At 45.0% G+C, this 27,758-nt stretch overlaps 1 protein-coding gene and 1 pseudogene across 2 annotated transcripts in view; one reads left to right on the top strand and one right to left on the bottom strand.

Annotated features, from left to right (window-relative positions):
- Positions 1 to 6: 6 nt before the first annotated feature.
- IQSEC2 (IQ motif and Sec7 domain ArfGEF 2) overlaps positions 7 to 27,758 on the top strand; it is an 82,632-nt gene continuing 54,880 nt past the window's right edge. The window contains exons 1-2 of one of the 2 annotated variants that reach the window (XM_004389116.1): positions 7 to 816; positions 27,438 to 27,467. In XM_004389116.1, coding sequence (XP_004389173.1) covers positions 113 to 816; positions 27,438 to 27,467 — 734 coding nt within the window. In that variant the 5' untranslated portion in view covers positions 7 to 112. The remainder of the gene's footprint in view (positions 817 to 27,437; positions 27,468 to 27,758) is intronic. The other variant, XM_012559321.2, reaches the window with a different exon arrangement.
- Positions 14,378 to 14,812, bottom strand: LOC111822916 (vesicle-associated membrane protein 4 pseudogene; annotated as a pseudogene).

Genomic DNA, 27,758 nt, shown 5'->3' with positions numbered 1-27,758 from the left:
CGCCCTCGCGTCCCGCCGGCCCCCTCCCCCGGCTGGGCCCGGGGGAGGGTGGCGCCGTGAGCGAGCGGGGACAGGGCTCTCTTGCCCTTTCCCCTGCCCCTGGGCTGCCAGGATGGAGGCGGGGTCGGCGACCCCAGGCGGCACGGGCTCCGAGAGCCCCAACCGGGCGGTGGAGTACCTGCTGGAGCTGAACAACATCATCGAGAGCCAGCAGCAGCTCCTGGAGACCCAGCGGCGGCGCATTGAAGAGCTAGAGGGCCAGCTGGACCAGCTCACCCAGGAGAACCGCGACCTGAGGGAAGAGAGCCAGCTGCACCGCGGAGAGCTGCACCGGGACCCCCACAGCGCGCGGGATAGCCCCGGCCGCGAGAGCCAGTACCAGAACCTGCGCGAGACCCAGTTCCACCACCGCGAGCTGCGGGAGAGCCAGTTCCACCAGGCGGCTCGGGACGTGGGATATCCAAACCGGGACGGCGCCTACCAGAACCGGGAGGCTGTGTATCGGGACAAGGAGCGGGACGCCTCCTACCCACTCCAGGACTCTACCTACCCACCCCGCGAGCGCGACGTGGCCCAGTGCCACCTGCACCACGAAAACCCAGCCCTAGGTCGAGAGCGTGGCGGGCGGGAGGCCGGGCCAGCGCACTCAGGCCGCGAGAAGGAAGCCGGCTATTCGGCGGCAGTGGGCGTGGGGTCGCGGCCACCTCGGGAGCGGGGCCAGCTGAGTCGTGGCGCATCCAGGAGCTCTAGCCCCGGGGCCGGTGGAGGCCACAGCACCAGTACCAGCACCAGTCCCGCCACAACCCTCCAGAGAAAGTAAGGAACGTGTGTTTGTACTTCTCCCTCCCTCTCTTCTCTAGATCCTTCTCCAACTTGTCCAGCCTATAAAGTAAGAAGCCTGTGGCTGATTCCATTTCCTCCTCTCCCTCTTTCACGCTATCGCAGCCCACCTTGAGAAGCTGGGTTCCCCTCATCCAGCCGACACCCATTGCCTAGCCACCCCAGACTGGGGTGGCCAGATGAGTGTAGGTGTCTTCCCTTGCCCAAAGCCGAGTCCAGTGAGCGACTAGAGCAGTCATCATCTATCCCCCACCCGCCTTCAACCCCTAGCTATATCACTGTCAGAGAATGGCTTTTCATTTATTTATTTATTTATTTTGGATGTACTGGTTAGGATTTTTTTTTGTCGGTGACAGTGTTGTCAACTCAGATCCCCAAGGGAGAGGAACCCCCCCTTTTTTTCCTGCCTGTTTGGGTCTCTGCTGAAGGTTTTGAGTGCAGGCCTGATCTCATTTCATCTGGAAACCTCAGCTCCAGCCTTTCCCAGGGAGGCAGATGGGGACCAGAATGGCTGCTGGAGGCTGAGACGTCTAAGGGAAACTGCAGCACATCCTAGCCCAAAGGAGCAAAGATGGGGGAGCAAAGATGGAGGCCAGCCCTTGGATAGTTCCTCAAAGTCCACCCCCTCTCCACCCTTCAAGAAAAACAACACCCAGTTAAAGAGCTGAACCAGGAAGGGAAGTCTACAGATCTCCCCTCTTGTTGGATCCTTTCCAGTTTCTGTGCTGGGATCTGTGTGTCCACCTATTTGGGATACCTTAACAATATCTCTTAGGTTGGTGGGTCATATGGGGCTGGTGCCACTTTTTTCATGTAGATACCATCATGAACTGATTGGGATAAATGTGTCAGGCTGAGAGAGTCAAGGGCATGCCGACTCAAAGGGCTTTCCTAAAGTCTCCTTTATTTATTTTCTGCTGTATTGGAAAGAACACTGAACTGGGAGTTAGGGAGACCTGGGTTCCCCTTCCAGCTCTGCTGCAGATTGGCTTTGTGACCTTGACTGAGTCCCTTCCTCTCTCAGCCCATCATTTCCTCCATATCTTTGTAAAAGGCAAAGGATGCTTTTTCACGGCCCCTACAGCTTAGATTTGATGGTTATGTGACTAATCCAGCCACACCACAGAGCAAGTCTGAAGTCCTCAAGCAAATGGACAGGCTCTCCCCCTCCCTCGTTGCTCAGCTGGTCCTACCATGTGCCACGACCAGTGGAGTGTCTCTTGGAGGCTGGGCTGGGGGTGGGGAAGCCTTCTGCCTCAGGAAATCTTCCGGGAGATAGCTCTCTGCAACTCCCCCGTGGTGAGGCAGCAGGCTGGGGTGCTGGGTTGAGATGGCTGGGCCCCAGGAGCAGCAGCTGCAGCTTGAGGGCTCAGCTGGACTCCACTGCAGCGTGGATGTTGGTGTGGACTGCCTCAGAGTAGTCTGGGGGTGAGAGGGATGCCCAGGCAGGGGTTCCAGGAGCCCATTCCTGGAGGACTGTGTGTAGCTTGGGGCACCACACTGGAAGAGGGATACAGATAGACTAAGGCCCATTCAGGAGAGGGCCATGGTGGGGTGGAGGCAGAGGAAGATTGAATGGGGCATTGTGGTCCTTGACTCTGGCTACAGAAGACTTTTCTAGAAGGGTCAGGCCTGTGACAGAGGAAGCAGCTTCATTATATGAGGGCTCCAGAGGGAAGAACCAGGAGCAATGGGAAGATTTGGGGATAAATCAGGAAGACCTTTCCAATCTGGCTGTCTGGTGATACAGTGGGCTGCCTCAAGTGGTGGGGGCAGGGTTGGCTAGACATGTCCAGCAATGGCCAGGTGTGGGTCTGGGAGAGCTAGAGAAAGCATAATTCCTGAATCAGGTATAAAGCTCAATGAAATGACCTGGGTTTTCCCAATTCCAAAATTCCATTATCCTCTGAGTATCCACCCTGCAGACATGGGTCAGATCTTTGAGCTGGCTGGAAGCCCATTTGCTCTTGAGCTCCATGCTTCTGCCATACATGCAGGCCTGCCTCTTGGTCCTTTCCTCCTTTTGTGTACTCTGCAGGCTGTTTGTTGGACTTTCTTTCTTCGTGTTTCCTACTGGATTAATAAGGAGGTTTCTCCCAACCATATATTAACCAACATTTGTACATCCATCATTAGCTCTTTTGGCCCTCACAACAGGCCCTATGCAGTGAGCATAACCAACTCCGTTTTAGAGATGGGGAAACTGAGGCTCCAAGATGAAGAAACCATGCTCAATGTTATGCAGCTAGACTAGAGCTGGGACTAGAACCCGAGTCTGCCTATCTCCAAGGCCTGTTGTTTTGCCACGAGATCGTTCTAACCCACAGGAATCTCTTGGCCTCAGAAGCTGGACAGGTACTGAACTGGAAGAGGCCAGAAGAGCCTTGACTATCTAGATGCTTTTAGCAGGAGGAGATGACTCTGGGAGGAGCAGGGAAGTTGGTAGGGGAGAGAAGAAGTCTGTTTCCCTCCTTTCCACTCTCCCTCCTGGTCGGGTGTCATGAGGGCCTTGTTGATGCAGTAGCCATTGTTGCCACCAGTTCTGCTGCACACGACACCCCTGCCAGACCTCTTCTGGGTTTGTAACGAGTGGGTGAGAAGGCTGCTGCTGGAAGCGAGGGCAGGCAGAGTGGGAGTTTAGCAGCAGAGGCTGCAGCATTGGGGGAGGATAGGTAGAGCTGGCACCGGCTGGGCGTTCCTGGTCCTCAGGCTCCCTCTGGTGGACGAAGAGGGGAGAGTGGGGCCTGGGCTGAGCTGCAGCTTGTTGAGGGCCTGCGCTACCTACGGACTTTATTTAGTCCTCACAATAATCCTGGGCATCTGTCACCACAATCCACATTTTACAGAGGAGGAAACTCATAGAAGTGAAATGACGTGCTGGAGGTGATGCTATTAATAAGACAGACTCCCAATCCTGTGAACTTTCGCTCTTTACTGCGCTGGACGTCGGCTGTCTTGTTCAGCCCCACTCATATTGTCTGCCTGCAATTCCCACATCCTCCTACACTGTCTCTTCTGCACGGGCTCCAGTATGCCAGTATCCCTTCTGCTGTTCTCTAAGTGTGGACTTTGTAGTGCAGCATAGAGCAAAAGGAGTCCCTACCTCCTTCCGGATACTGGTTCTCTGTATATGAGGGTTTGGTTGGCTTGTCGGTTTGTTTTGTTTTTACGTAGCTGTTGGTCCTGACCAATGCTCAGATCTTTTACCTGGAATTGTTGCCTCCATCCAGGTGATTAGAGAAGAGTGCTGCTTTTGTTGTTGATCTTGGCCTGGCCACCCCCCTTGCAGTTCTCTCACCCAGAATGATTTATAGGAGTGCTACAGGCCACTGCTGAGTTGCTCCATGCTGAAGAGAGCTGCCTTTCCCATGCTTGTTGCATGGGCCCAGCTCAGGCTCTACTGTAGGCTGTGGTGGGTTGGAGCTGGTTTGGTGGTAACTCTCCAGCTTCTGTCCCCACCCTCACCCCGCAAGCTGCTCACATTTGGGGACAGCAACTAGAGGGATCAGCCTGGTGTTCTTGACAACCAGGGCAATGTGTGGCCTAATGCGTGACTGCTGGGCTGTTTTCTCGCATGCAGTGGGGTGTTCTCATGCTTCTGGCGGTGCCTGAGGGTGCTGGGAGTGAGTGAGTGAGAGAGAGCACCCAGGGAGGGGCTCTGGGGAAATCTATCTCCTTTAGGGTCTAGGGTATTTTTCCCAGAGGTCACTCCTTTCCAGGAGGGAAAACCGTTTATCTTACCCACTGCGTTGTGAGCATTTTACTCGGTGTGGGAGGAAATGATGATGTCGAGGAGTCTTGCTTCTCTGTCTAGATCTGGGACAAGAATGGGGCTGTTATCCACAAACATTTCCTGGCTGTGTGCAAAGAGCAGGAGGGGCCATCAGGCTGAACAAATACCATGTTCTTTGTGTTTGCAGAGGCTCCCCCCCACCCCATCCCCAGTCAGAGAGACAGGGTTCCAGGCCCAATCACGCCATGGAGATAATACTTAGGACAAAGTGATTAGCAAGGGTGATGAGAGGTGGGGGTTCTCAGAGAAAGGAGGGACCAGGGCAGGTCAGGCCACTCACTGAGGGCCAAGGGCGGGGGTGGAGGAGGGCTTTGAAGGAGAGTGGGTGGTTTCCTGGTTTTCTATGGAGAGAAAAGTGGGAGAAAGAAGCCAGACCCAGGCTTGCTCTCTGCTACCCTTTCCTCGCCTGTCCCACCCCTGCCTAATGTGGCCTCTGAATTTGCTGGGAGCATAGAAAGGCCTGGAGCATAGAGAAGAGGCCACACGTGTACTGAGTGAATCTCAGCCTTCTGTCTGCCAGGCACCACCCTATGTGGCTTTATGTAATAATAGCTAACATTTTTTACTGCACATACCGTGTGCCAAGCACTATTTGTTCTAAGTGCTTTCCATGTATTCATTCAATCTTCACATGAATCTTTTGAGATAGAAATTGTGATTAACTCCATTTTGCAGGTGAGGAAACTGAGACCCAGAAAGGTTAGATAACATACCCAAGGTCGCACAAGTACTAAGTGGCAGAACTGGGAAGGAGCTATAAGGAGCCCAGGTGGTCAGGCTCCAGAGTCTGCAGCATTCTCACCCAGCATGCAACAATGCCTTTTATCTCATTTGCAGAGTCCTGCCAGGTGGGTGCTATTAGTAGCCCCATTTTTCAGATGAGGAAATGAGAATCGGAGAGGTGCAGCAACCTGCTTGAGGTTACCCAGCTGGGATGGGGCCTCAGAACTGTCTGACACTCAAGCCCATGGTACACCATTGTCTCCCACATACAGGGTTTAAAGGCATTAAAGACACACCAGGTGTGGCTCCAGGCTTGCCTCAGTAGAGCTTTCAGGACCACTGCTCTAGCCAGGCTCTGTCTCATGATTACCTCCTGGATTATTGCTATAGTCTCCTCATGGATTGCCCCTCCTGCTCTTGCTCCATCAAGCCTCAGATGAGGGGCAGCCAGGCCAAGCCTTCTGCAGTATGGCTCCAATGGTTTCACTCTCTCTTTGGCCTGTAGGAGAACGTCCAAACTCCTCCATTTGCTGTGCACAGGCCTCTTATGATCTACCTCCAACTTACCTTGCTCCTCTCATCTTCTTACAGTCCCCTTGACACAGGCTATATTCCAGCCAGACTGAACTGTGTTCCTCCACTGTTAGCCCACTCAGGCCCTGTGATAGCCTTTGGGTCCTTGTTCATGCTCTTCCCTTCTCCTGGGCTGCTACATCCAGTTCTCAGGCAAAGCTCAGCTGCCATCTCTGCCGTGTTTCTTCCCTGGTCCCTCTGGATGTTCAGTCCATCCCTGACCCTTGAAATCAGCACTTTGCTCCTTTTCATACCTTTGTGGTTATTTGTTTATACTTTGTGTCTACTAGACTGAGAGCCCCTTCGGATTCAGACTTAACTAGCATATATTGAGTGCATATTGTGTATCAGGCCTTATGCTAGGTGCTGTGGGAATGAGTAAAGGAGATATAAGCTGTGGAAACACATAGTACAGCACATAGTAGCTGCTCAGTAAATGTTGAGTTAGACAAATGATTGTCATATTAAGTCCTGGTATGCTAATGACTGGGCGTACCCAATTTTTTCTTCATTCCAGGACTCCTGTAGAGATAAATGACTCAACTTTAAAATCCTCTTGGTTCTTATATGGCTTTTCCCTCATGCTCCTTGGAGTTGTTTGGTCTCTACTCTCTCTGCTCCTTATACTCGTCAGTCTCTCAATTTGTAGAATCATGGGGTATCAGAGTTGGACAAGACTTTGGAGACATTTAGGCCAATCTGCTCATTGTTATCTCTCCCTACCATGCCATGGCCATGTCATTGCATGATCTTGGCCCTCAACGCAAGATCTTCTGCTACTAAAGAAGCGGAGGCCTGCGTGGTAGGACCTGTGTGTGGTCTGCCCGGTCTATTGGGGAGTTGCTTATTTATCTATCAAATCTTTAGGAGCTCAGACTCTGGGCCAGGTGCTATATATCTTGGAGTCAGAATAAGATGCGGCCCCTTTGGCTCATTCCCTGCTGTATTCCCTAGCAAAGTAATAAACATTGGTTACAGGGAAGAGTGATGAATAAACACTTTTCTTCTTTTGGGGGGATTCACTTAGGGGAAGATGATTTGCCCTAAGTTACTCTAACTTCCCCGTGGTATTTAGTCTCTATCCAGGTATCCAAGTTGAAAGCATTTATATGGGGAAGTCTGTTCCCTAGCACTTTGTAGCTTAAGCTCTCTGGGACCCTAAAATTTAGAAAAAGTGTAGTGCTGTGGAAGGAGGATGTTTTAAGACTTTTTTTTATAGGCAAGTCCCTTAACTTTCGGAGCCTCGGTTTTCTCAAGAAGTAAATGGGGATAAAATGGAATTTTATGATATGTAAAATTCATGTTGCCTCCCACAAAAATATATCAGAAACTTTGCCAGCTGCCCAGCACACCCATCAAAGTCCTGATCTGGATGGAAGGTGGTGGGAGCTGGTGGGGAGAGAGATGGGGCAAGGATGGAAAATAATGGATAATACTGCCCTGCCCCCTACAGGTGGAGCATAGCAAACAAACCAACCCAGAAAAGATCCAAGCATTGCATCCTTTTCAAAACAAAGATGACAGGCTACAGCTACACGCTCATCAAAGTTATTCCTCTAACATTTTAAATGTAGATTTGTCACCACTCTCACCTGATATGTACCAGTTCACTAATACCAGTGTATTTCTTTGTAGCTATGTGATTTTTATACCTTTTTTAGGGTGATGTGATGGCAAATGTAGGCCTTGTGATTTCCTACTGGATTCTAGGATACAGTATAATGTATTCACTTAAGTAGAACCAATATTTTCCTCTAAATAACCACTTTAGAATTATTGTCATTATATATGTGATATAAAGTACCTATTTTTTCCTTCCCTGAAATTTCATTATAAAATTGAGAGGCATCTTACACAACTGTACATCTGATATGCTAGCCAATTTATAAATAACTCATTGTGATTGTTGTGAGAATTAAATGACATATATAAAGTGCTTAGCACCCAGTGTGTATTTAGTCAGCAATAGGCATTATTATTAATAACTTTTCAAAGCTCTGTGCTGTGGAAGGGAAGGAGGGAGAGGCCATGTGGGAGCTCACCGGATTTATGAGAGAACGGTCAGTCCAGTGAATATTGTGGCCTAGTGTGTATCACACCTTGTGCTATAGCAGGCAAGGAAGTCGGTGATTAATATTTTATAGTTCCTGGCTTCAGGACGCCTATAGTTGGGTGGAGAAGATGGTCATGGAAACAGACGATTGCAATGCAGAGTCTGGGAGTGCTCAAAGGATCGGAGTTAGCTAGGTGAAGAAGGAGGGCATGAGGGTTGGTGAGAATTTGGGGAAAAAAGGGAGGTTAAGACAGAGAAGACAGCATGAGCAAATGTACAGAGGCATGGAACCAGTAGGGTGTGTGAGGGAGGGAGCACTGTTGTCCATTCAACACAAACTAAAGCACAAACTGAGAGGCAGGGAGGGTCCGGAGAAGAGTCTGAAGAGTTGGCCGGCTCGTATCATGAGGGCATTTGAATAGCAGGATAAGGAGCTTAGCCTTTATACTGTTGGAAATTGGGAGTCAGCACAGGGTTTTAGCTAGGGGTAGAGGTGTGCATTGTAGGGCCTGGGATGATGTGTTGTGAGCCATGTTTTAAAGAGATCTCTTTAGAGGGCAGTTTGGTAGACAGACTGGAGGGCACCCAGTAAGGAGGTTGGTGCCACAGTCTAGATGAGAGGTGATGAGGCTTGATCTTAGGCAGTAGGAGTAGAGATAATCCTTTAGGGAAGAAAGACAGTTATAACCCATTGACAAGTGCTATGATAAAAGGGAGCACAGCCTCCTGTGGGAGCTCAGGGGAGCAGCAACCATGCATGACCCACAGGATTTTAATAATAATAGCATAAAATCCAAGAAACTTTGAGCTGGAGGGACCCTTAAAATCATCCAGCTCAAGCTGTTCATTTTACTTATGAGAAGAATGAGGCCCATGAGAGAAAGGACTTGTATAAGGCCACTCAACATGGGAGCAGAAGAGCTCTGATTAGTAGAGTCACTCTGATATTATATTAATACCAGTGTTCAAAACATCTTTCCTTAAATGTGTGATTTTATGCCTTGAGATCCTGTGAGGGTTACAGGGATAATTATCTTTGTGTCCTAGAGATGAGAAAACCAGAGCCCAAGGAAGCTGGGTAACATGTTGGGGAGGAAGCAATGAAAAGGAGGCATCTCCTAAGCGTCTCTTGCTTCAGTGGCAAACAGTCCTTCTGCTTTGTTTCAGCCCCTCTGAAATAAAATCTAAAAATGAGGCTCTGCTGGGTTCATAGCTGGAAAACGAACCCAGGTTTCTCTTTTTCCACCCTGGCCCGGCCTTCTTTCTGCTGTTTTTACCTTAAAGATCCTTATTTAATGTAACCAAGGTAACTCAGGAGCAGTTTCTGACCTGGCAGCCAGGCCTGTCATCCCCTTTTTCTATTTTCATGGAAGAGGGCAAGTCTGTGTCTGTCATCACAGTGTCCCCATTGCCTTGGAAAGGGTGTCTCCTGCATGGGTATCCTTGTGAGGCCTCATGATATGTTATAAAAAGAATGAGCTTTGGAGATAGGCAGACTGAGTTTGAATCTGTGCTGTTTCCTAACCCACTGGATGACCTCAGCTAGGTTATTTTACTTTTCCTGAACTTTAGTTTCCTCATCTGCAAAATGGGATGATGATACCCATCTCTCAGGATTAACCAAGATGATTTGAGTGGCCCATGGAAGCAGCAGTCAAGAAATCACACGATGTATTGCATTGAGCAAATCTCCCGCAAAAGACCTCTTTGAAGTGTTAAAAAGCAAAGATGTCATCTTGAAGACTAAGGTGCACCTGATCCAAGCTATGGTATTTTCAGTCACCTCATATGCATGTGAAAGCTGGACAGTGAGTAAGGAAGACCAAAGAAGAGTTGATGCATTTGAATTATGGTATTAGAGAAGAGTATTGAATATACCATGGACTGCCAGAAGATCAAACAAATCTGTCTTGGAAGAGGTACATCCAGAATGCTCCTTAGAAGCGAGGATGGCGGGACTTTGTTTCACATGTTATGGACATGTTACTAGGAGGGACGAGTCCCTGGAGAAGGACATCATGCTTGGTAAGGTAATGGATCAGCAAAAAAGAGGAATACCCTCAATGTGATGAACTGACAGTGGCTACAACAATGGGCTCAAACATAGCAATGATTGTGAGGATGGCGCAGGGACCAGGCATTGTTTTGTTCTGTTGTACGTAGGGTCGCTATGAGTTGGAACTGACTCAACAGCACCTAACAACAACAATCTGAATGGCATTCCCTGATACTTGTAGGCACTCAGAAAATGGTCATTTCATTCTCCTTCACGAAATCGTCTATGGACAATGACTTGAAGAATTCAGTGCCAGGCAAAGATTTGCTTCTCCTGAAAAGTAAGAGTATTTCCTCTTCGTTAAATGAGGCTGTCATGACTCATTCTATCTTTTCTCTTTGCCTCAGCCACTGGTTAATTTGAAGTACAACTCTGGCATCTTTGTTGTCTGCTTTTTCTTAGTTATTGTTTTTGAGTTCAGTTTTTATTCTTTCCTTACCTGTGTTCTTGAAGTAAGCCACCTCAAATCCTTTGTGGACTCATGCAGGTGTAAATAACTAATGGGTGTAAATAGTTGTTGAATGAATGGAAGGCTGGAAAGGCTGGACTGGAGATGGCAAGGTTAGAAGAGGACCAGAGGGTGGTGCAGACTGGGGCAGCTGAGAAAGTATCTGGATGGATGGCTATGGTACTTTGAGGAGTCAAGGGGTTAGTTGGGAGGGAGTCAGTTCTTCACTCCCCTCTCTTGCTCCTGCTCTGAAAAGAAACATAGATTGGAGAACAGGACCTCACATCATCTAGAATCATCAACCTCCCAATTTTGTATGTACAGGGCAGGAGACTGAGGTCTAAAGAAAGAGAAGGGACTCGTGTTTAAAAATGAAATCAAAGCAATATATATACATAATTTTAATAAGGCAAATAATATACAAGGGTTTATGTAGTAAAAAGCAGCCACCTGGGAGTTATTGCTGAAAGGGTGTTGAGTTTCTGTTTAGGGTAATGGAAAACTTTTGGAAATGAGTAATGGTGATGGTAGCACAACATGGTGAATGTAATTAATGTCATTTAATTCTACACTGAAAAATTCTTAAAATGGCAAAAGTTTTGTTATATGTATTTTACCACAATAAAATAAAGCATCCATCACCCTGCCCCACCACTTCCCAGCTTACAGCGGCGACCGTTTTTACCATGTTACTTTTTCTAGTGGTAATGTCATATCTCTAAATAACATGCTTCAATGGTTATTTATTCATTTATCAACTTTAAACATTACTTAATGACTTTTTCCTACTATAATAAGTGAGAATTTGGCTTATTTACAGCTCCTGCCTCTTTCTCTAGCTCCCTCCCCAAATTTTGATAGTTATATTACTATTTTTGTCCCTCTAATTGAGTTACCTTTATAACTTAATTAAATAATATTTTAAACTTCATTTCTTATTCCATCAATTTTCCATAGTATCTCTTAACCACTCACTTTGTTAGACAATAGTTACCAGTGCCCTATCCTTTCCCTCCTCTCCTCTTCCACCTCCCAGTTTCTGTCTTCTGTACTTTTGCATCCAGCAAGGTTATTTGCATTTGCATTCTGTTCTGTAACAATAATTAGGTCTTCAGTGCTTTATCTAGAGAGATTGATTACAAAGTTGAACACCAATACACTGTATTTATGTTATTATGTCTATGTCAGTATTACTCACTGCTGGGCCAAATAGTGTACTATAATTGCATTCATTTCCCACATTTCCAGTGTCAAAAACCTCTGTACTTCCAGGAAAATGTTCCCAGCATCAAGGCCAAATGAATTTTCCTTTCTTGTGCTCCACCAATTGCTCAAAATCATGCCACCTTTTACTTTGCTTCATATTTGGACAAGGACTTTCTTTTTTCTGTTTGTCTTATTGATTGACTGACTATTGTGTGGGGTTCCTTGAAACTGTGGGATAATCAAGAAACATATTCTGGGGAAGTCATTTTACTTGGAGATTTTTAGGGGAGGGAGTTTTTTTTTTTTTTTTAAACTTAATACTGAAATGTAATATGCATACAGAAAAGTGCTCATATCATAAATGAATAGCTTGATCATTTTTTACAAACTGAACACACCTGTGTAACCAGCACTCAGCTCAAGGTCTTTTTTTATTGACTTTATCTGGTACTCAGTGAACCTTTTCGATTTGAAGGGTTATGTACCTTTTTACATGATTTCTTTGATAATTTCTTCTCCTTCATTTTTCTGTTTTCTTTTTATGGAATGTCTGTTAGTTAGATGTTGAACTTCCTGGATTGATCCTCTAGGCTGCTTTTTTTTTTCATTCATATTTTCTATTTTCTAGTTTTCGAAGGAGTTAATAGAAAGTCTGACTGAGATGTCGCATTTTTGATGACCCAGCAGGGAGCTGGTTGTTACAGTGGGTGCCCCCTAAATGCCAGAATGAAAAGCACTTTAGTTTGGAGGCACCCGCATACCACTGGGTGTCCTAATTCATCCCAGATAGTTTAATTCCTCTGGTGAAGAGCCCTCTGATATTTTGCCTAGGGATGAACACCTGGCAGCCTGTGTTTTGGGCCTGGGAGTTGGCAGGGGCAGAGGAGGATTTCATATACTTACCTTCGATTTATCCCCGTTTTCAGCCTCCTTCACATTCCTACCTTCCCTTGTACCTACCATCTCCAAGTCTGGAGTCTTTCTGGAGCTCTGCTGGCCCGACTGGCTCCCTCCTCAGCTGTAGCCCCCTGAGTAGTATCCTTGGCGCTCCTTCAACTGTGAACATTCTTCTGTGTGGTTTTTGCTTCCAGAAATTTGTTGAAATCTCTCACCTGCTGATATCACCCTCTTCTGTCTTCTTCACTGTTACGAGTCCGTGCCTTATTTTATTGCTTCACTTTCCTTTTAGTGGGGTCCTGGGAGAGAGGGAAGATAAACATTTGTGCTACTGAGGTGCAAACTAAAGCTAAAGCTACTTTTAAAAATGGTTGTTTTGCTTTTTCAATCCAGATTGAAAATGGAAACTATTCATAACCCCCAAATACCCAACCCTGGATGACCTCATTTTGGCATGTGTTGCCTCTGGCTCCAGCCCCTGCCATGAGCATTCCTGTAGCGGCGTTTGGAATGCCATTTTTCCTCAGCCTCTGCCATGTAGACCATCCAGTCAAGACAGCCCTCAGTGGGGGAACTGGAGACCTGGGTTCTGACCCCAGCCCTGACACTGCCTCCCTCAGGAACCCTGGGCAAACCCCTCTACCTCTCTGGCTGTCCTCTCTGTGACCTGAAAGGGTCTTGGCCTGCTGTGAGCTGTGCTTTGGTAGGATTGGGTGAATGCATGGAGGGAGCCCAGCCTTCTTTGCTTAGGTGGTGGAAGCAAGTGGGCCAGAGATGGGCCCCAAGCACACAGGAGGAGACTTTAAGGCTGAGCTGAGGCTTCTGCAACAGCAGGCTGCTCTAGCTTCTCCCCCTACCACCTACTCTTTCCCATCATGGCTGAACCTCCATCCCTCTTCTCCAGAGAGGGAGGGAAAAAGGGAGGGCTAGAGAGCCAGTTTCGTTTTTTCTTTTCTTTCTCTCTCTCTCTCTCTTTTTTTTTTTGGTCATAGCACTGAGCTGATCTGAGCTGCAGTACCTGTGCCTAACCCTACCTTCCCTTTTTGGTGCTCCACTTTCCATCCTTCACTGCCTGTCTATTCTTGAAGCATTCCCTGAATGTTGGTGGCGTGGGGAGGTTGGGGTTGTACTGTATGGAAAGGAGAGAAGAGACAGGTGAGGGAGAGAGGCCAAGCTCACAGGCTGGCATGGAAGATGAAGCACCTCTTAGCTCTGTAATATGGCAAAAGGAAACAGCTGCTGTAGCAGCTAAAAGCATTGGTTTTAGAGTCAGGCAAGCTCAGATTTGAATCTTGGTTCCACGACTTATTAGCTGTGTTACTCCGAGCAAATCACATTGCTTCTCTGAGCCTCAGGTTTCTCATCTATACAATCTGAAGAATAACTACCTTGCACAGATATTATGAAAATGGCACAGGCCTGGACTGTAGATGCTTGATGAATCGTAACTTTATCATGATTTGTATTATTATAAAGCAGAATATGCTAAGAACCAAATAAAGCTTGCTTTAGTGACTGAAAGGAGCATGAGGTCGGGAAAGCTTTCTATAGGAGGCAGCATTTGACCTCACCATTCCTTGGGTCAAGCCCCCCAGTGGCTCCCAGGAATTACAGGATGAAGTTCACACTCTTCTGCATGATGTACAAGGCTCTCTTTGTTGTAGTCTGTGCCTCTCTTCTCTTTAAAATAAAAATGTGAAGTGATACTTACCTCTTTATTTCCTGAAAAAGAAATTTTAAAAGTTATAGAGAAATATTTAAAGTATACAGCAATCCTTATCATCATCATCATTGAACTTGTTCATCCCAGAACTTGTTCAATGAGTTGTGGTAAACAAGGACTATCGGAAGAATAATGATCAGCAAAAGAATAACCAGCAACCAAAACCACTATGGCCTTTATTTTGCATCCCCGCCACCATTATCACCTTCAACGTTGTCTGGATCCGTTGCTAAAAGTGGTTACATTATCCAGCAAGCTTTCTGATTTGCCCTGTGTTTTGTCTAGTCATGCTTCTGTTTTAATAACCTTTAGAAGATTTTCTTGCATGTCACCATTACCTCATCCATCTGATTTCTTTACCTACCTCTTTTTGTCATTCTTGGCTCAGATGGGCCCCTTAGAAGGGAGTCTTCCTCTTTACCTGAATCATCTTTCAAAAGGCTTTTATTTTCACCTTTCACATTGTCATGATTTAGGTGACACTTGAACTTGGGAGGCATCTTTCCCTCTCCCCTAGTTCTTCTCCACTTCCTGGCTGTCACAAGTAGGTATTCACGCCACTTGTAGTCTAGGAAAGCTCTTGCATACTCCTTCGGGCAAAACTGTGGCTCCTGTTTACCTTTCTAGCCACTCTGTCCCCTTCCTTACCCTGCACTCAATTTGTGCTATTTAGAGTTCCTTAAGCATTTTAAGCTTCTTTATGTCTCCATAGGCCCTGTTGGCACAGTGGTTAAGTGTTTGGCTGCTAATCAAAAGGTCGGCAGTTCAAATCCACCAGCCACTCCTTGGAAACCCTGTGGGGCAGTTCCACTCAGAATTGACTTGATGGCAGAGGTTGTGATTATGCCTCTATGCCTTTATCCTCGTTGTTCTCTTGACCACGAATGCCTTTTTACCCTTTTCTACATGGCAGGAGGAGTCCCTGGGTGGTGCAAATGGTTAACACATTTGATTGCTAACTTAAAGGGTGGAGGTTCAAGTCCACCCAGAGGTGCCTCAGAAGAAAGGTCTGGCAATCTACTTTCAAAAAAATCAGCCATTGAAAACCCTATGGAGTACAGGTCTACTCTGACACACATAGGGTTGCCATGAGTCGTAGTCAACTTGGCACTATTCCAGGCACTTGGAAGCAGTGAACAAACAGACAAAACCTCTGCCCTTGTGGAGCTGTCATTCTAATGTGTATATTGTGGTGGGGGTGGGGAGGGAGAGTAGGTGGGAGAAACAGAAAAGAAATAAACAAGAAAATACATAATATGTCAAATAGTGGTAAGCGCTATGGAGAAAAATAAAGCTAGGCAGGAGGATGGGAAATGCAGAAGGCTCAATCAACTCGACTATAGTTAATATATGCACATTTCATTTAAGTATTTTCCCATGTTGTCACATATTCTTTATAACCATAATCCTCACAACCTTATTCCAAAAACCAAACCAAACCTGTTGCCATCAAGTCAATTCTGACTCCTAGCGACTCTATAGGACAGAGTAGAACACCCCATAGGGTTTCCAAGGAGTGGCTTTTGGATTTGAACTGCTGACCTTTTGTTTGGCAGCCAAGCTCTTAACTACTGTGCCACCAGAGCTCCTACAACTTTATTAGGTCAGTGATATTATTATCTCCATTATGTTGATGAGGAAACTGAGATTTAGAGATGTAAATCATCTAAATCCCAGGCAGAGCTGGGGTTCAAACCCAGGCTGTCTGACACTAGAGTCTGTGTTCATAACAACTATGCCATTCCACCTCCCAGCACGCCTCACAACAATTCTCTGAAGTTGGCATTATTATACCTATTTTATGGTTGGGGAAATTGAGATTCAGAGAGGAGAATTGACTCACCCAAGGTTGCACAGCAAATAAGTGGATTTGAACCCAGATCTGTTCAACACTAACGGCTAGGCCCTTCTACAAACTCTGAGGCCTCTTGCCTGCCTCTACATTTACAGGGCCCAGGCAAGGTATCAGTTGAAGCCCTTGGCCCTGCTTCCTTCTCTTCCCATCTGTGGCTTATCTGGAGGCTTGAGATGTGTATGGACACCCAGTCCACATGTCAAAGCCCTGTTTATCCCCCTCTCCTTGGCCACCCCTTGGGCCTAGCAGATGAACCTGGATAATAGCCACACAATTCCTGAAATTAACAAGCTTGAGAAATTTGGACAGGGAGTTTTGGGGTCCTGGGTACCTATAGTGCAGTCTAGAAAGGATAGGGCCAAAGATCTTGATGGGCATAGACCCTTGCCCCCCAGATTCTTTGCCTCATGGGGAGAGACCTCTAAAGTGTGAGACTTGGTATAGGGGCTGCAGTTTCCTAGTACATCCTATGGTGTTGCAATTTGTAATAGCTAGGCTCCAAGATCCTGCTTCTTTGACTTCCTGAACTAGGTCCTGCTTTACAGTGAGGAGGGGGTAGTGGTGGTGGTGTTCTATGGCCTGTGAAGAATGGGGCCTTCCCAGCAAGCCCTGCTGGATGTGCACATACCTTCTTAGGTCCCCCTTCACAATATTTTATTCATAGCATTCTCAGGATACTTATCTTCAATTTCTTAGTAACTTATAAAAATTATAAATTTAATGCATTCTTCCATTAGAAAATTTGGAAAAGTAGAGGGGAAAAAACATTACCTATAATTTCAATACACAAAGGCAGCCACTGTGAACATTTTGGTGTATTTCCTTTAGTCTCTGTATTTTTTTTCTGTAAAGTTGAAATGATACTGAACATACACTTTTGTATTGCTTTTTTCATTTGAGCATTTCTCCTATGTTATTACATATTCTCATAACCATCATTTTTAGTGGCAGCTGATATACCGTAATGTACTTAACCATTCTCTGGATGTAGGACATAGCAGATGGATCCATTTTTTCACTGGTTTAAATCATATTTATGCCCATTCCAAAAAAAGGTGATCCAACAGAATGTGTAAATTATCGAGCAATATCATTAATATCAAACGCAAGTAAAATTTTGCTGAACGTAATTAAAAAATGGTTGGCAGCAGTACATCAACAGGGAACTGCCAGAAATTCAACCAGATTCAGAAGAGGACATGAAATGAGGGATATCATTGCTGATGTCAGATGGCTCCTCGCTGAAAGCAGAAAATACCAGAAAGATGTTTACCTGTGATTTATTGACTATGCAATGGCGTTCAACTGTGTGGATCATAACCAATTATGGACAACATTGCAAAGAATAGGAATTCCAGAACACTTAATTGTGCTCATGTGGAACCTGTACATAGACCAAGAGGCAGTCATTGGAACAGAACAGGGGAATACTGCATGGTTAAAATCAGGAAAGGTGTGCGTCAGGGTTGTATACTTTCACCACATTATTCAATCTGTATGCTTAGCAAATAATCCGAGAAGTTGGATTATGTGAAGAAGAACATGGCATTGGGATTGGTGGAAGACTCATTAACAATCTGTGATATGAAGATGACACAACGTTGCTTGCTGAAAGCGAAGAGAACTTGAAGCACTTACAGATGAAGATAAAGACAACAGCCTTCAGTATGGATTACAGCTCAACATAAAGAAAACAAAAATCCTCACAACTGGACCAATAAGCAACATCACGATAAATGGGGAAAAGCTTGAAGTTATCAAGGATTTCATTTTACTTGGATCCACAATCAACACCCATGGAAGCAGCAGTCAAGAAATCAAAGGATGTATTGCATTGGGCAAACTGCTGCAAAAGACCTCTTTAAAGTGTTGAAAAGCAAAGATGTCAGTTTGAGGACTAAGGTGCACCTGAGTCAAGCCATGATATTTTCAGTTGCCTCATATGCATGCAAAAGCTGAACACTAAGGAAGACTGAAGAAGAACTGATGCCTTTGAATTATGATGTTGGCGAAGAATATTGAATGTACCATGGACTGCCAAAAGAACAAAAAGTCTGTCTTGGAAGAAGTACAGCCAGGATGTTCCTTGGAAGCGAAGATGGCAAGATTTCATCTTATGTACTTTGAACATGTTATCGGGAGACAGCAGTCCCTGGAGAAGGACATCATGCTTGGTAAGGTAGAGGATCAGCGAAAAAGAGGAAGACCCCCGATGGGATGGTTTGACACAGTGGCTGCAACAATGGGCTTAAACAAAGCAACGATTGCAAGGATGGCACAGGACTGGGCAGTGTTTTGTTCTTTTGTGCATAAGGTACATAAGTTGGAACTGACTTGATGGCACCTAACAACAACAACAGCAAATCATGCTGTGATGGGCATCCTTGCACATAGAACTTTTAGGGAATTTAATCTGGCATTACATAGGAACAATTTTATTCATCTTATTTCCCTTTTGGATAGTCCCCCTGTCTGGGTCTGATTCATCCTTATAGTCATTCATTTACTCATTCGTTACATCATCAAATATTTGTTCTGTGCCTCTGTGGACTAGACCCTGAAAACTGGAGGTACAGTTCTCTCTGTGAATAAGACACAGTCCCAGATCTCCATCAGCTCCCAGTCTGCTGGGGGGAGTCGGGCGTGGAAATGGACAATTTCAGTACATCTGATCAATGCTGTGTTGGAGGCAAGAAAAGGATACTGTAGGAGAACAGAGGAGGGACTCCTAATCCAGCCTATGGATATTAAGATAAGCTTCCTAGAGGAGGTGATGCCTAAATGAATCATTGTCTTAGTTATCTAGTGCTGCTATAACAGAAATACCACAAGTGGGTGGCTATAACAAACAGAAATGTATTCTCTCACAGTCTAGGAGGCTAGAAGTCTGAATTTAGGGAGCTAGCTCCAGGGGAAGGCTTTCTCTGTCTGTCCGCTCTGGGGGAAGGTCCTTGTCATCAGTCTTTCCCTGGGTCTAAGAATTTCTCAGCATAGGGACCGCAGGTCCAATGGATGCATTCTGCTCCTGGCTCTTCTTTCTTGGTGGTAGGAGGTCCCTCTCCTCTCTGCTTGATTCTCTCTTTTATATCTCAGAAGAGATTGACTCAAGATGCAACCTAATCCTGTAGATTGAATCCTGCCTCATTAACATAGCTGCCTCTAATCCTGCTTCATTAACATCATTTAAAAAAAACCAAACCTGTAGTGGTAGAGTCAGTTCCGACTCATAGCGACCGTATTGGACAGAGTAGAACTGCCCCATAGGATTTCCAGGAAGCAGCTGGTGGATTCAAACTGCTGACCTTTTGGTTAGCAGCTGTAGTGCTTAACCACTGTGCCACCAGGGCTTCATTAACATCATAGAGATTAGGATTTACAACACATGGAATAATCACATCAGATCACAAAATAGTGGACAACTACACAATACTGGGAATCATGGCCTAGCCAAGTTGACACATATTTTGGGGGGAAACAATTCAATCCGTGACAGTCATGGAAGATGAATAGGAGTTGGTTGGAATAAGAAAGGGAACTTCCCGTTAAATGCAATGAGTTGAATAAACCTGTTTATCTCTGCTGCTTCCCAAAATCCCACTAAAATAAAAGTAAAGGAATAAAAAAGGTAGAAGCCCATAAGATCTGGGATGCTGAGCAGAAGTAAACTATTCTACCTGGAGAACCCCAGAAATACTCAGGATTCAGAAGCATCATGGACCGCAGAAGGCAGGGGGAGGTATGGGACTGAAAATAGGAGGAATGTTTAAAGTCTGTTAACAGACCCTCTTGGACCCTCCCCAGCCCCATCCAGCCAGAGACCCCACCCACCCACCCACATCAGCCCCATCCCTGCAGATAGAGTTGATTCTTTGGAAAAATTGAAGCTAAAGAGGCTCTGGACTTGGGGACACCAGGAACAATGGAGGATAGGGTAAAACAGGGCTGCAATCAAAGGGATCTGCATCCTAAAACAGTGAGACCCCAGCCTATTCTTACTACTCCACTTTTCAGGACACCACAGTCAGGAGCACACAAGAGATCAAAGGATTCTTCTCTGGGGAACTGAATGGCCCCAGGAAAATGGCCTCCAAAGGATGACATTTGGGAGATTTCTAACAAAAGAAGAGGCTTTCAGCCCAGTAACTGTATAGTGAAGGGCACCACCTGGCAAGCTCCACCTACACACAGAGCTTCCAATCAGCTTTTTTAGTGTCATGGAAATGATCGCAAGGATCACCAGCCAAAGACCCTTAAGATCAGTTCATTTTATTTTAGGTAAACTATACCTCAATAAAATTGACTTTAAAAAAATCCAAGCCCTAGGTAGCTCGATATTATCAGATAGTCCAAGGCTATTTGAGGAAGGCCATCACCCTTAAAGACTGACCCCCCCCACCAAAAAAAAAAACACATAAAAAAGGAACTTTGAAGGAACAGAAGTAATGAAGGGAGGAAAAGAAACCTCTGAAATGAAAAGTGGTGAGAGCCAAAATAAAAATTTCAGCAGAAGGATTAGAAAATAAAAGGTGAGGAAGCAGACAGGGGCATGGTTTCATGGGACATCTGAGTTATTTGGCCTAATATTGTGTTTAGTGCTTCTGTTATATGTCCTAGTTCATTGAGTAGTGCCTGGGGTCTTAAAAGCTTTCAAGTGGCCATCCAAGGCATAACTATTGGTATCTAGTCCCCTGGAGCAACAGAGGAAAGAGAGTCAGGAAAAAGAGGAAGAAATGGGATGTGTGACAAGAAGGCAGGAAGGGACAGAAAAACTGGACAAATGGACACAGGGAACCCAGGGTGGAAAGGGAGAGAATGCTGACACGTTGCAGGGATTGCAACCAATGTGATGAAACAATTTATGTATAAATTTTTTAATGAGAAAGTAATTTGCACTGTAAACTTTCACCTGAAGCACAATAAAATTTAAAAGAAAGAAAAAAAGAAAACTGGGATGTGTGGCTAATTGCCTCCATGAGCAACTGCCTCCTTTGAAGAACTGGATGGTACCCAGCAATCATTACTGAACATTTTGACCAAAGCTCTGTAAAAGAATTCTGATTAAAAGGGAGAAAATGCAGAACAGAATTTCAGATTCTCATGGAATCCAGATTTTCTGGACCTATGGAGGCTGGATGAACTCCTGAAACTATTGTCCTGAGATAATCTTTAAACCTTAAACCAAAAATATCCCCTAAAGTCTTCTTTAAAGCAAACAATAGTTTAGCTTAACTAGTAAAGAATGTCTGCCTTGAGCATTGTACTCTTCTAAGAACAATTTATAAGGGATCAGACTGACAATAACAACTCAAAAGATTAGATAGGAAATTTAGGGGGCAGTGAGTTTATGTTAATGGAGAAGGAACAACTCAGAAAAGGAGGATGAGGATGATTGCACAACTTGAACATAATCAGCGTCACTGAATTGTACATGTAGAAATTGTTGAATTGGTGTATGTTCTGCTGTGTATATTCTCAACAACGACAACAAAAAATAAATTATTTTTTAAAAAAGGTGAGGAAACAGAATAACAAGACAGAGAGATGGACAACAGAAGAGAAAAGATGGGGAAATTGGAGGATCAATTGACGAGCTCCAAAATCCAACAATAGCAGTTTCAGAAATAGAGAATGGAGGAGGAAACAGCAGAAAGGAAATTATCAAAGACATAATACAAAAACATTTCCCAAAACTGAAGGAATGAAAGATCCCACTGAGTACCCAGCATAATAAATGATAAAACGACCCACACCAAGGTATGCTACTGTGAAATTTCAGAGTGACAGAGATAAAGAACCCGTTTCCATAGAGTCGATTCCGACTCATAACGACCCTATAGGACAGAGTATAACTGCCCCATAGAGTTTCCAAAGAGCAGCTGGTGGATTCAAATTGCTGACCTTTTGAGAAGACCCTAAAAGCTTCCAGAGGAAAAAAAAAATTCATATACAAAGGATCAAGAAAAAGAATGACATTGAACTTCTCAACACCCACACTGGAAGCTAGGGGACAGTGGAGCAGGGTTCTCAAAATTCTGAGGGAAAATAATTTCCAGCCTAAAAGTCTGGATTATCAATCAAGGATGAGGGTATAATAAAGACATTTTCAGACATGTAAGGTCTAAAAATTTTCTGTCCTATGCCTTCTTTCTCAGGAAGCACTGGAGAATGTGTTGCAGCAAAATGTGAATATAAATTCAGAAAAAAGACCTAGAGTGTAGGAAACAGAAAATCCAACACAGAAGAGAGGTGAAGGGAATCTCCAGGATGACAGGAAAGGGAGATCTTAGGGCAACATCTGTGTGGGCCTGGAGAGCAACCAGTTGAGATTGCAGCAGGACAAATGTTTCTAAAGAAAAAAAAAATCAATGTTGAAACATTGAGAGGAGAATTACACTTGTGACACAGTTCAGGAGAACTGATTATATGAAGGAAACTAAGCAAACAAAAAAAAATTTTTTTAAAGCAATAGGCAATTATCAACACCCGGGAAAATTAAAATTTGTGTGGCAAAGGAAATTATTAATAGCTATCTATCTGTCTGTCTATTTATCTCTCTCTTGTATGCAGTCATAATAATGTAAATCACTAATATGGAGTCCCTGGGTGGCGCAAATGGTTAAGTACTCGACTACTAGCGGAAAGGTTGGTGATTTGAACCCACCCAGAGGCACCTTAGAAGACAGGCCTTGAAAACCCTGTGGAGCATGCATAGGGTTGCCATGAGTTGGAACTGACTCGACAACAACTAATAACAACAGCAATATTGATTTACCCAGAACTTTAAAATGTAAACTATAATGTAGAATGAGAGGAGGAGAAGTGTATGTGTGCAACTGTATGAGAATGGGGGCTGGTGGTGGTAATATGTGTAGGAATTCAGTACATAGTATATAAAACTAAAAATAAATAAATCAAGAAATAGCATTATGTGTGTATTCTTTAGAAATGAGAAGGCAAATACCTGAAAAATCAGTTAAAAGAGTTGAAAACGGTTTACCTCTAAGAGTGAGAATTGGGGGTAAGGAGGGGTAGAGCAGGAGATTTGCATTTTTTTGTTATAATCCTTGTAGTACTATTTGCCTGGAAATCTATATACATGTATTACTTTGGTAAAAAATAAATAAAATTTAAAAAGGACACATAAGAAAATTTCAGAAATGAGTCAACAATACAAGCATCTTATTTAGAAATATGAAAGTAAACTCAGAAAAATAACTGAAAGGGTTTAAAAGGAGACTATTGTTATAATCCTTTTACAATTTAACTTTCTAAACCATGTTCATGTATTACTTTATTAAAATTAAAAAGAATTTCTAAAATAAGTTGGGGCAGGGGGAGGGGCAAGAGTGTTCCAGATAGCAAATATCAAACGTGCCGAGGAGGTAGTCGGGAGGGCAGGCTGAGGTTATGAAGAGCTTTAGCTTGGGCGTGGTCCTTGGGTCAGTGGGGAATTACTGAGTGTTTGAAGCAAGAAAACCAATCAACTGATCTGTGCTTTAGAAGTGTTCCTTTAGCAGCAAGTGTGAGAAGGGGGTTGTCCATTGAAGAGACATGCAGTAAGACAAAGGGTAAGGTGTTAGGGAGAGAAGGTGCATGGCTACCCCAGGGCCTGGTTCTCTCTCAGCTTTAGAAGAGACCTGCATGATCCCTGGGCCAAGGTGCCCACCTCTTTTTCCTTGGGACACTTCTGGAAGGAGCCCTGTTCACAGTTGCCCTTTAAGTCTCCTTTTTTAAAACCCAGCTTCCATTGGTCAGTCTCCTTGTGTTGTGAACTGGGACATACCAGTTGCTGTTGAGTCGATTCCAACTTATGGCAACTCCATGTGTTTCAGAAAAGAACTGTGCTCCATAGGGTTTTCAGTGACTGTGACCTTTTGGAAGTGATCCCCAAGCCTTTCTTCCGAGGCACTTCTCAGTGGATTCCAACTGCCAACTTTTCAGTTAGTAGTGCTTAACTGTTTGTACACCCAGGGACTCCATCTTTCTGTTGGACACATGAATTTTTTTTTAATTGGTGTGAAAATACAGATAACACAACATTTGCCATTTCAACATTTTTCACGTTCACAATTCAGTAAGACCAATTACATCAATCATGTTGTGATTTTTTTTTAAGACATGGTAATCAAATCTTGGTTGTAGGACCAGTCTGTCTCTTTCAGATGACTTTGCATATCTTGTTTCTGATGCATTTTATGTTTGTTTATTAGTTTAGCTCTCAGAGGAAAACCTATTTATCTAATTCCAAGTTCTTGGGAGGAGGCATCTTGTTGTTTCCCCAATCACTGCTTATAGATGGCTTGGAAGATAAAAACCAGAGCATAGAATCCAGTCAGCAGGCGAGGGCAGAAACCTCAGCATGGCAACTCGAGGGCCTATGTTCTTTTCAATCATTTTGCCTTGTTGTTCCAGAAGTCCCCAAACGTTTCAGAAACTTTCAATATTCTGCCATTTGTTCTCCCATCTTCCAGATTGCCTCTTGTACCTGGAAGCAGCAACGCCAACATCCTCAGTAAGACTACATGCCCAAGTTTTTGGTTCAGAAAATATGGTCATAGGGAATGGGGACTTACTGTTTAAGGGTATTGAGTTTCTGTTTGGGGTCATGAAAAACTTTTGGAAATAGGTAGTGGTGATGGTTCAACAGCATGGTGAGTGTAATTAATATCACTGAACTGTACACTTAAAAATGGAAAATGTTTTGTTATGTATATTTTACCACAATAGAATTGAAAAAGAAAAGAAAACATGGTCATTATACTTACAGGGGAGTCCCTGGGTGGTGCAATGTTTAAGTGCTTGGCTACTAACCAAAAGTTTGGTGGCTTGAACCCACCCAGAGGTGCCACAGAAGAAAGGCCTGATGATCTACTTCCAAAAAATCAGCCATTAAAAACCCTATGGAGCACAGTTCTACTCTGACAAACATGGGGTCACCAGGAGTCGGAATCAAGTCAACAATCGATGTGTGTGTATATATATATATGTAGACTTACAGGATTTCAATAAGTTACTGTTTATAGAATGTCACTACTGAGGATGAGGTTTTGTATATCCAAGCCTTTTGAGAATCCTTGAGTCCTAAGTCACCTTTCATTAAGACAAGGCTATAGGGAGTGGCAGGAGAAATCGATCTCCTCTACTGACATGGATTGACAAAGGGAGGTCTGGTCCCTCTTAGAATAAAGAGAAGTGAGGAGGAAGGGTCTGTTAGTACGTCTCTGGCCTGATATTGAGGAATGAGGATAAGGGAACTCAGCCTAACAGTGTGTATGAGCTACTGGTGCAGTGGAGAGTGGTGGTAAGAACACAAGTTTTGGGGCTCAGTCCAAGCTCTCCAACTTGTGTGACCTTGGAAAAGTCATTTGAACCTCTCTGAGTCTCAATTTCATCATCTTAAAATTGTACGAATAATGCTCACTTGGCAGGATCAAAGGAGATAATGTATGGAGACAGCCTAACACTATGCCTGGTACATAGTAGGTGCTCAGTGATTGTTCACAATGATAATAGTAATGATTATATATGTTGCTTATACTCTAAAGTAGATTGGGGCAGGTAGCCAGACTATGAGCTGCTTGAGGGGTTGTATTCCCGGGTCAGACTGAATAAATGTGTGCTGGGGTATGGGATGGAGTCGGGTGGTGAAGAGACCCGCCTGCCTAGAGCAGAGGGTTAGTGTTAGGGAGAGAGGCTGGGGGGCTTGGCCTCAATTCTGTAGGCAGTTAGGGGAGTTATTGAAGATAGGCCCCTTAGACCTGGTACCTGAAAGTAATTGGGCCAGGCCTCAAAAGCAATCTTGCTGCTGCAGAGTGAGATGGAAAGTTTTAATAAATGTGAAAAGGTGCTCTGTGGCCCTGGCCCTGTTCCTTTAAGAGGATGAGAAAGCTAAGGGTCGGTACAACTGTCATTGACTGAACATGTCCTATGTGTTAGGCATTGTGCTGGGCCAAGCCTCACGGCCACAGGGATTCTTGCCCTCCCCCCACCTCATGCCATTTTACCAGTGAAGAAACTGAGGCTTGAGTATATGGTTAGTAAGCTGTAGAACTGTAACTGCTGTACTTACCCACTGACTGAGCCCCAACAACCTGATGCTTCCCTGCCCCACCTCACTGGCCAATCCTCCATTCAATTTTTCAACAAATACTCTCTTCTGAGGTCCACCTCCCTTCCCTGTATGTCTCTCTCACTTTGCACTCAGCGTAGATGGACTGCTCCCCTCACTAAGGTGGCATCTTGATTCTGTCACCTGAGGTCAGAGCCTATGATGTGCTCATATCTGTCTCCTCTTCAGTGTAGCTTGGGAGATGAGGGAAGAGGTGGGGGTAAAGAAATTGGAAGAAGACCAAGGAGGAAGAAGAAGATTGCTTCCCACGCTCTCCCACTTCCAAGTTCCCTGGCCCTTCTTTCTCCCCTTCCCCACCCTCAACACACTAGCATCCCTGTCCTAACCCTCCCTCCCTTACATACACACACACACATTCTTCTTGGGGAGGAGTAGCTGGAGGGATGTGGTTCACACTTCACTCATTCCCTCAAAGCTGTCCCCCACTCCATTCTCTTCTCTTGGCCTTTCCTTGCCTCTGAGGCGGCCTCACAATGAAGAAGGCAGACCAATGTAGTAGAAAGGAGTCCAGCAGGTTACTCATTTACCCTCTCTCAGCTTCATTCTCTTCGTCTGGAAAATAAGCAGGTTGGACCAAGCAGTTGCAAAGCCTCTTCTATGTTGTTAATAATACCTGGCATTTGTCTACTGGGTTCCAAAGGGCTTAATCATCCCAACAGCCCTGTGAGGATTGGCATCATGTTACAAATGGGGAGACTGAGGCTCAGAAGTGAAGTGACTTGCCTGGGTCACAAGGCTGGTAAGTGACAGAGCCAATATCTGAGCCTAGGTCTCTCTGTGTTTAAAGCTCAGGCTTTCCCCCTGCCTACAGCTGCAGGACCCTCAGAGTAAAGCCATACCCCTCGCTGTGACTCACTAGGCTCCACACAGTTGGTACCTGGTACCTCTTTGACCTCACTGCTGACCACTCTTCCCCTGGCTTACTCCACCCCAGCCACACTGACCCCTCTCTTTTCCTACAACTGGCCAGGCACTTTACCACCTCACAGCCTTTGCACTTGCTATTCTCTCTGCATGAAATATCCTTCCCCTCATTTTTATGATGTGTATTAGGCCCCAAGCCCGTTACATAGGGCAGAGGGAAAAGAATAGTAGAAAGGATATGCTGACTATTATTTTTCTCCCTTTGTTTCCCTTTCAGGTCTGATGGTGAGAATTCCAGAACTGTCAGGTCAGTACCTCCTTTCTTTAGTAGTAGTTGGGGGATGGGGCAGGGGCTGGGGTTGGGGGCTCTGGTTTGTTACTTCAGGATTCATGGGCAGGGGCTAGAGACCAACTTAAGGGGGCTTCTTCCCAGAGGTATCAAGGGTGGGCATTGAGTGGAGTGAGAGAGCAGGGGTAAAATGTGGCCAGCATTGGGAGGGGGTTGAAGACTGTTCCTCAGTCTGTCTGAGCCCAGCTGACTTAGGAGCTTGGTTGAACACCACAGGGGCTCATAGGAGCTGCCCAGATGTGAGCCAAT

Source organism: Trichechus manatus, unplaced genomic scaffold, assembly GCF_000243295.1.
Source record: "Trichechus manatus latirostris isolate Lorelei unplaced genomic scaffold, TriManLat1.0 scaffold00233, whole genome shotgun sequence".
NCBI lineage: Eukaryota > Metazoa > Chordata > Mammalia > Sirenia > Trichechidae > Trichechus > Trichechus manatus.
This window is presented reverse-complemented; position numbering and strand designations above follow the sequence as displayed.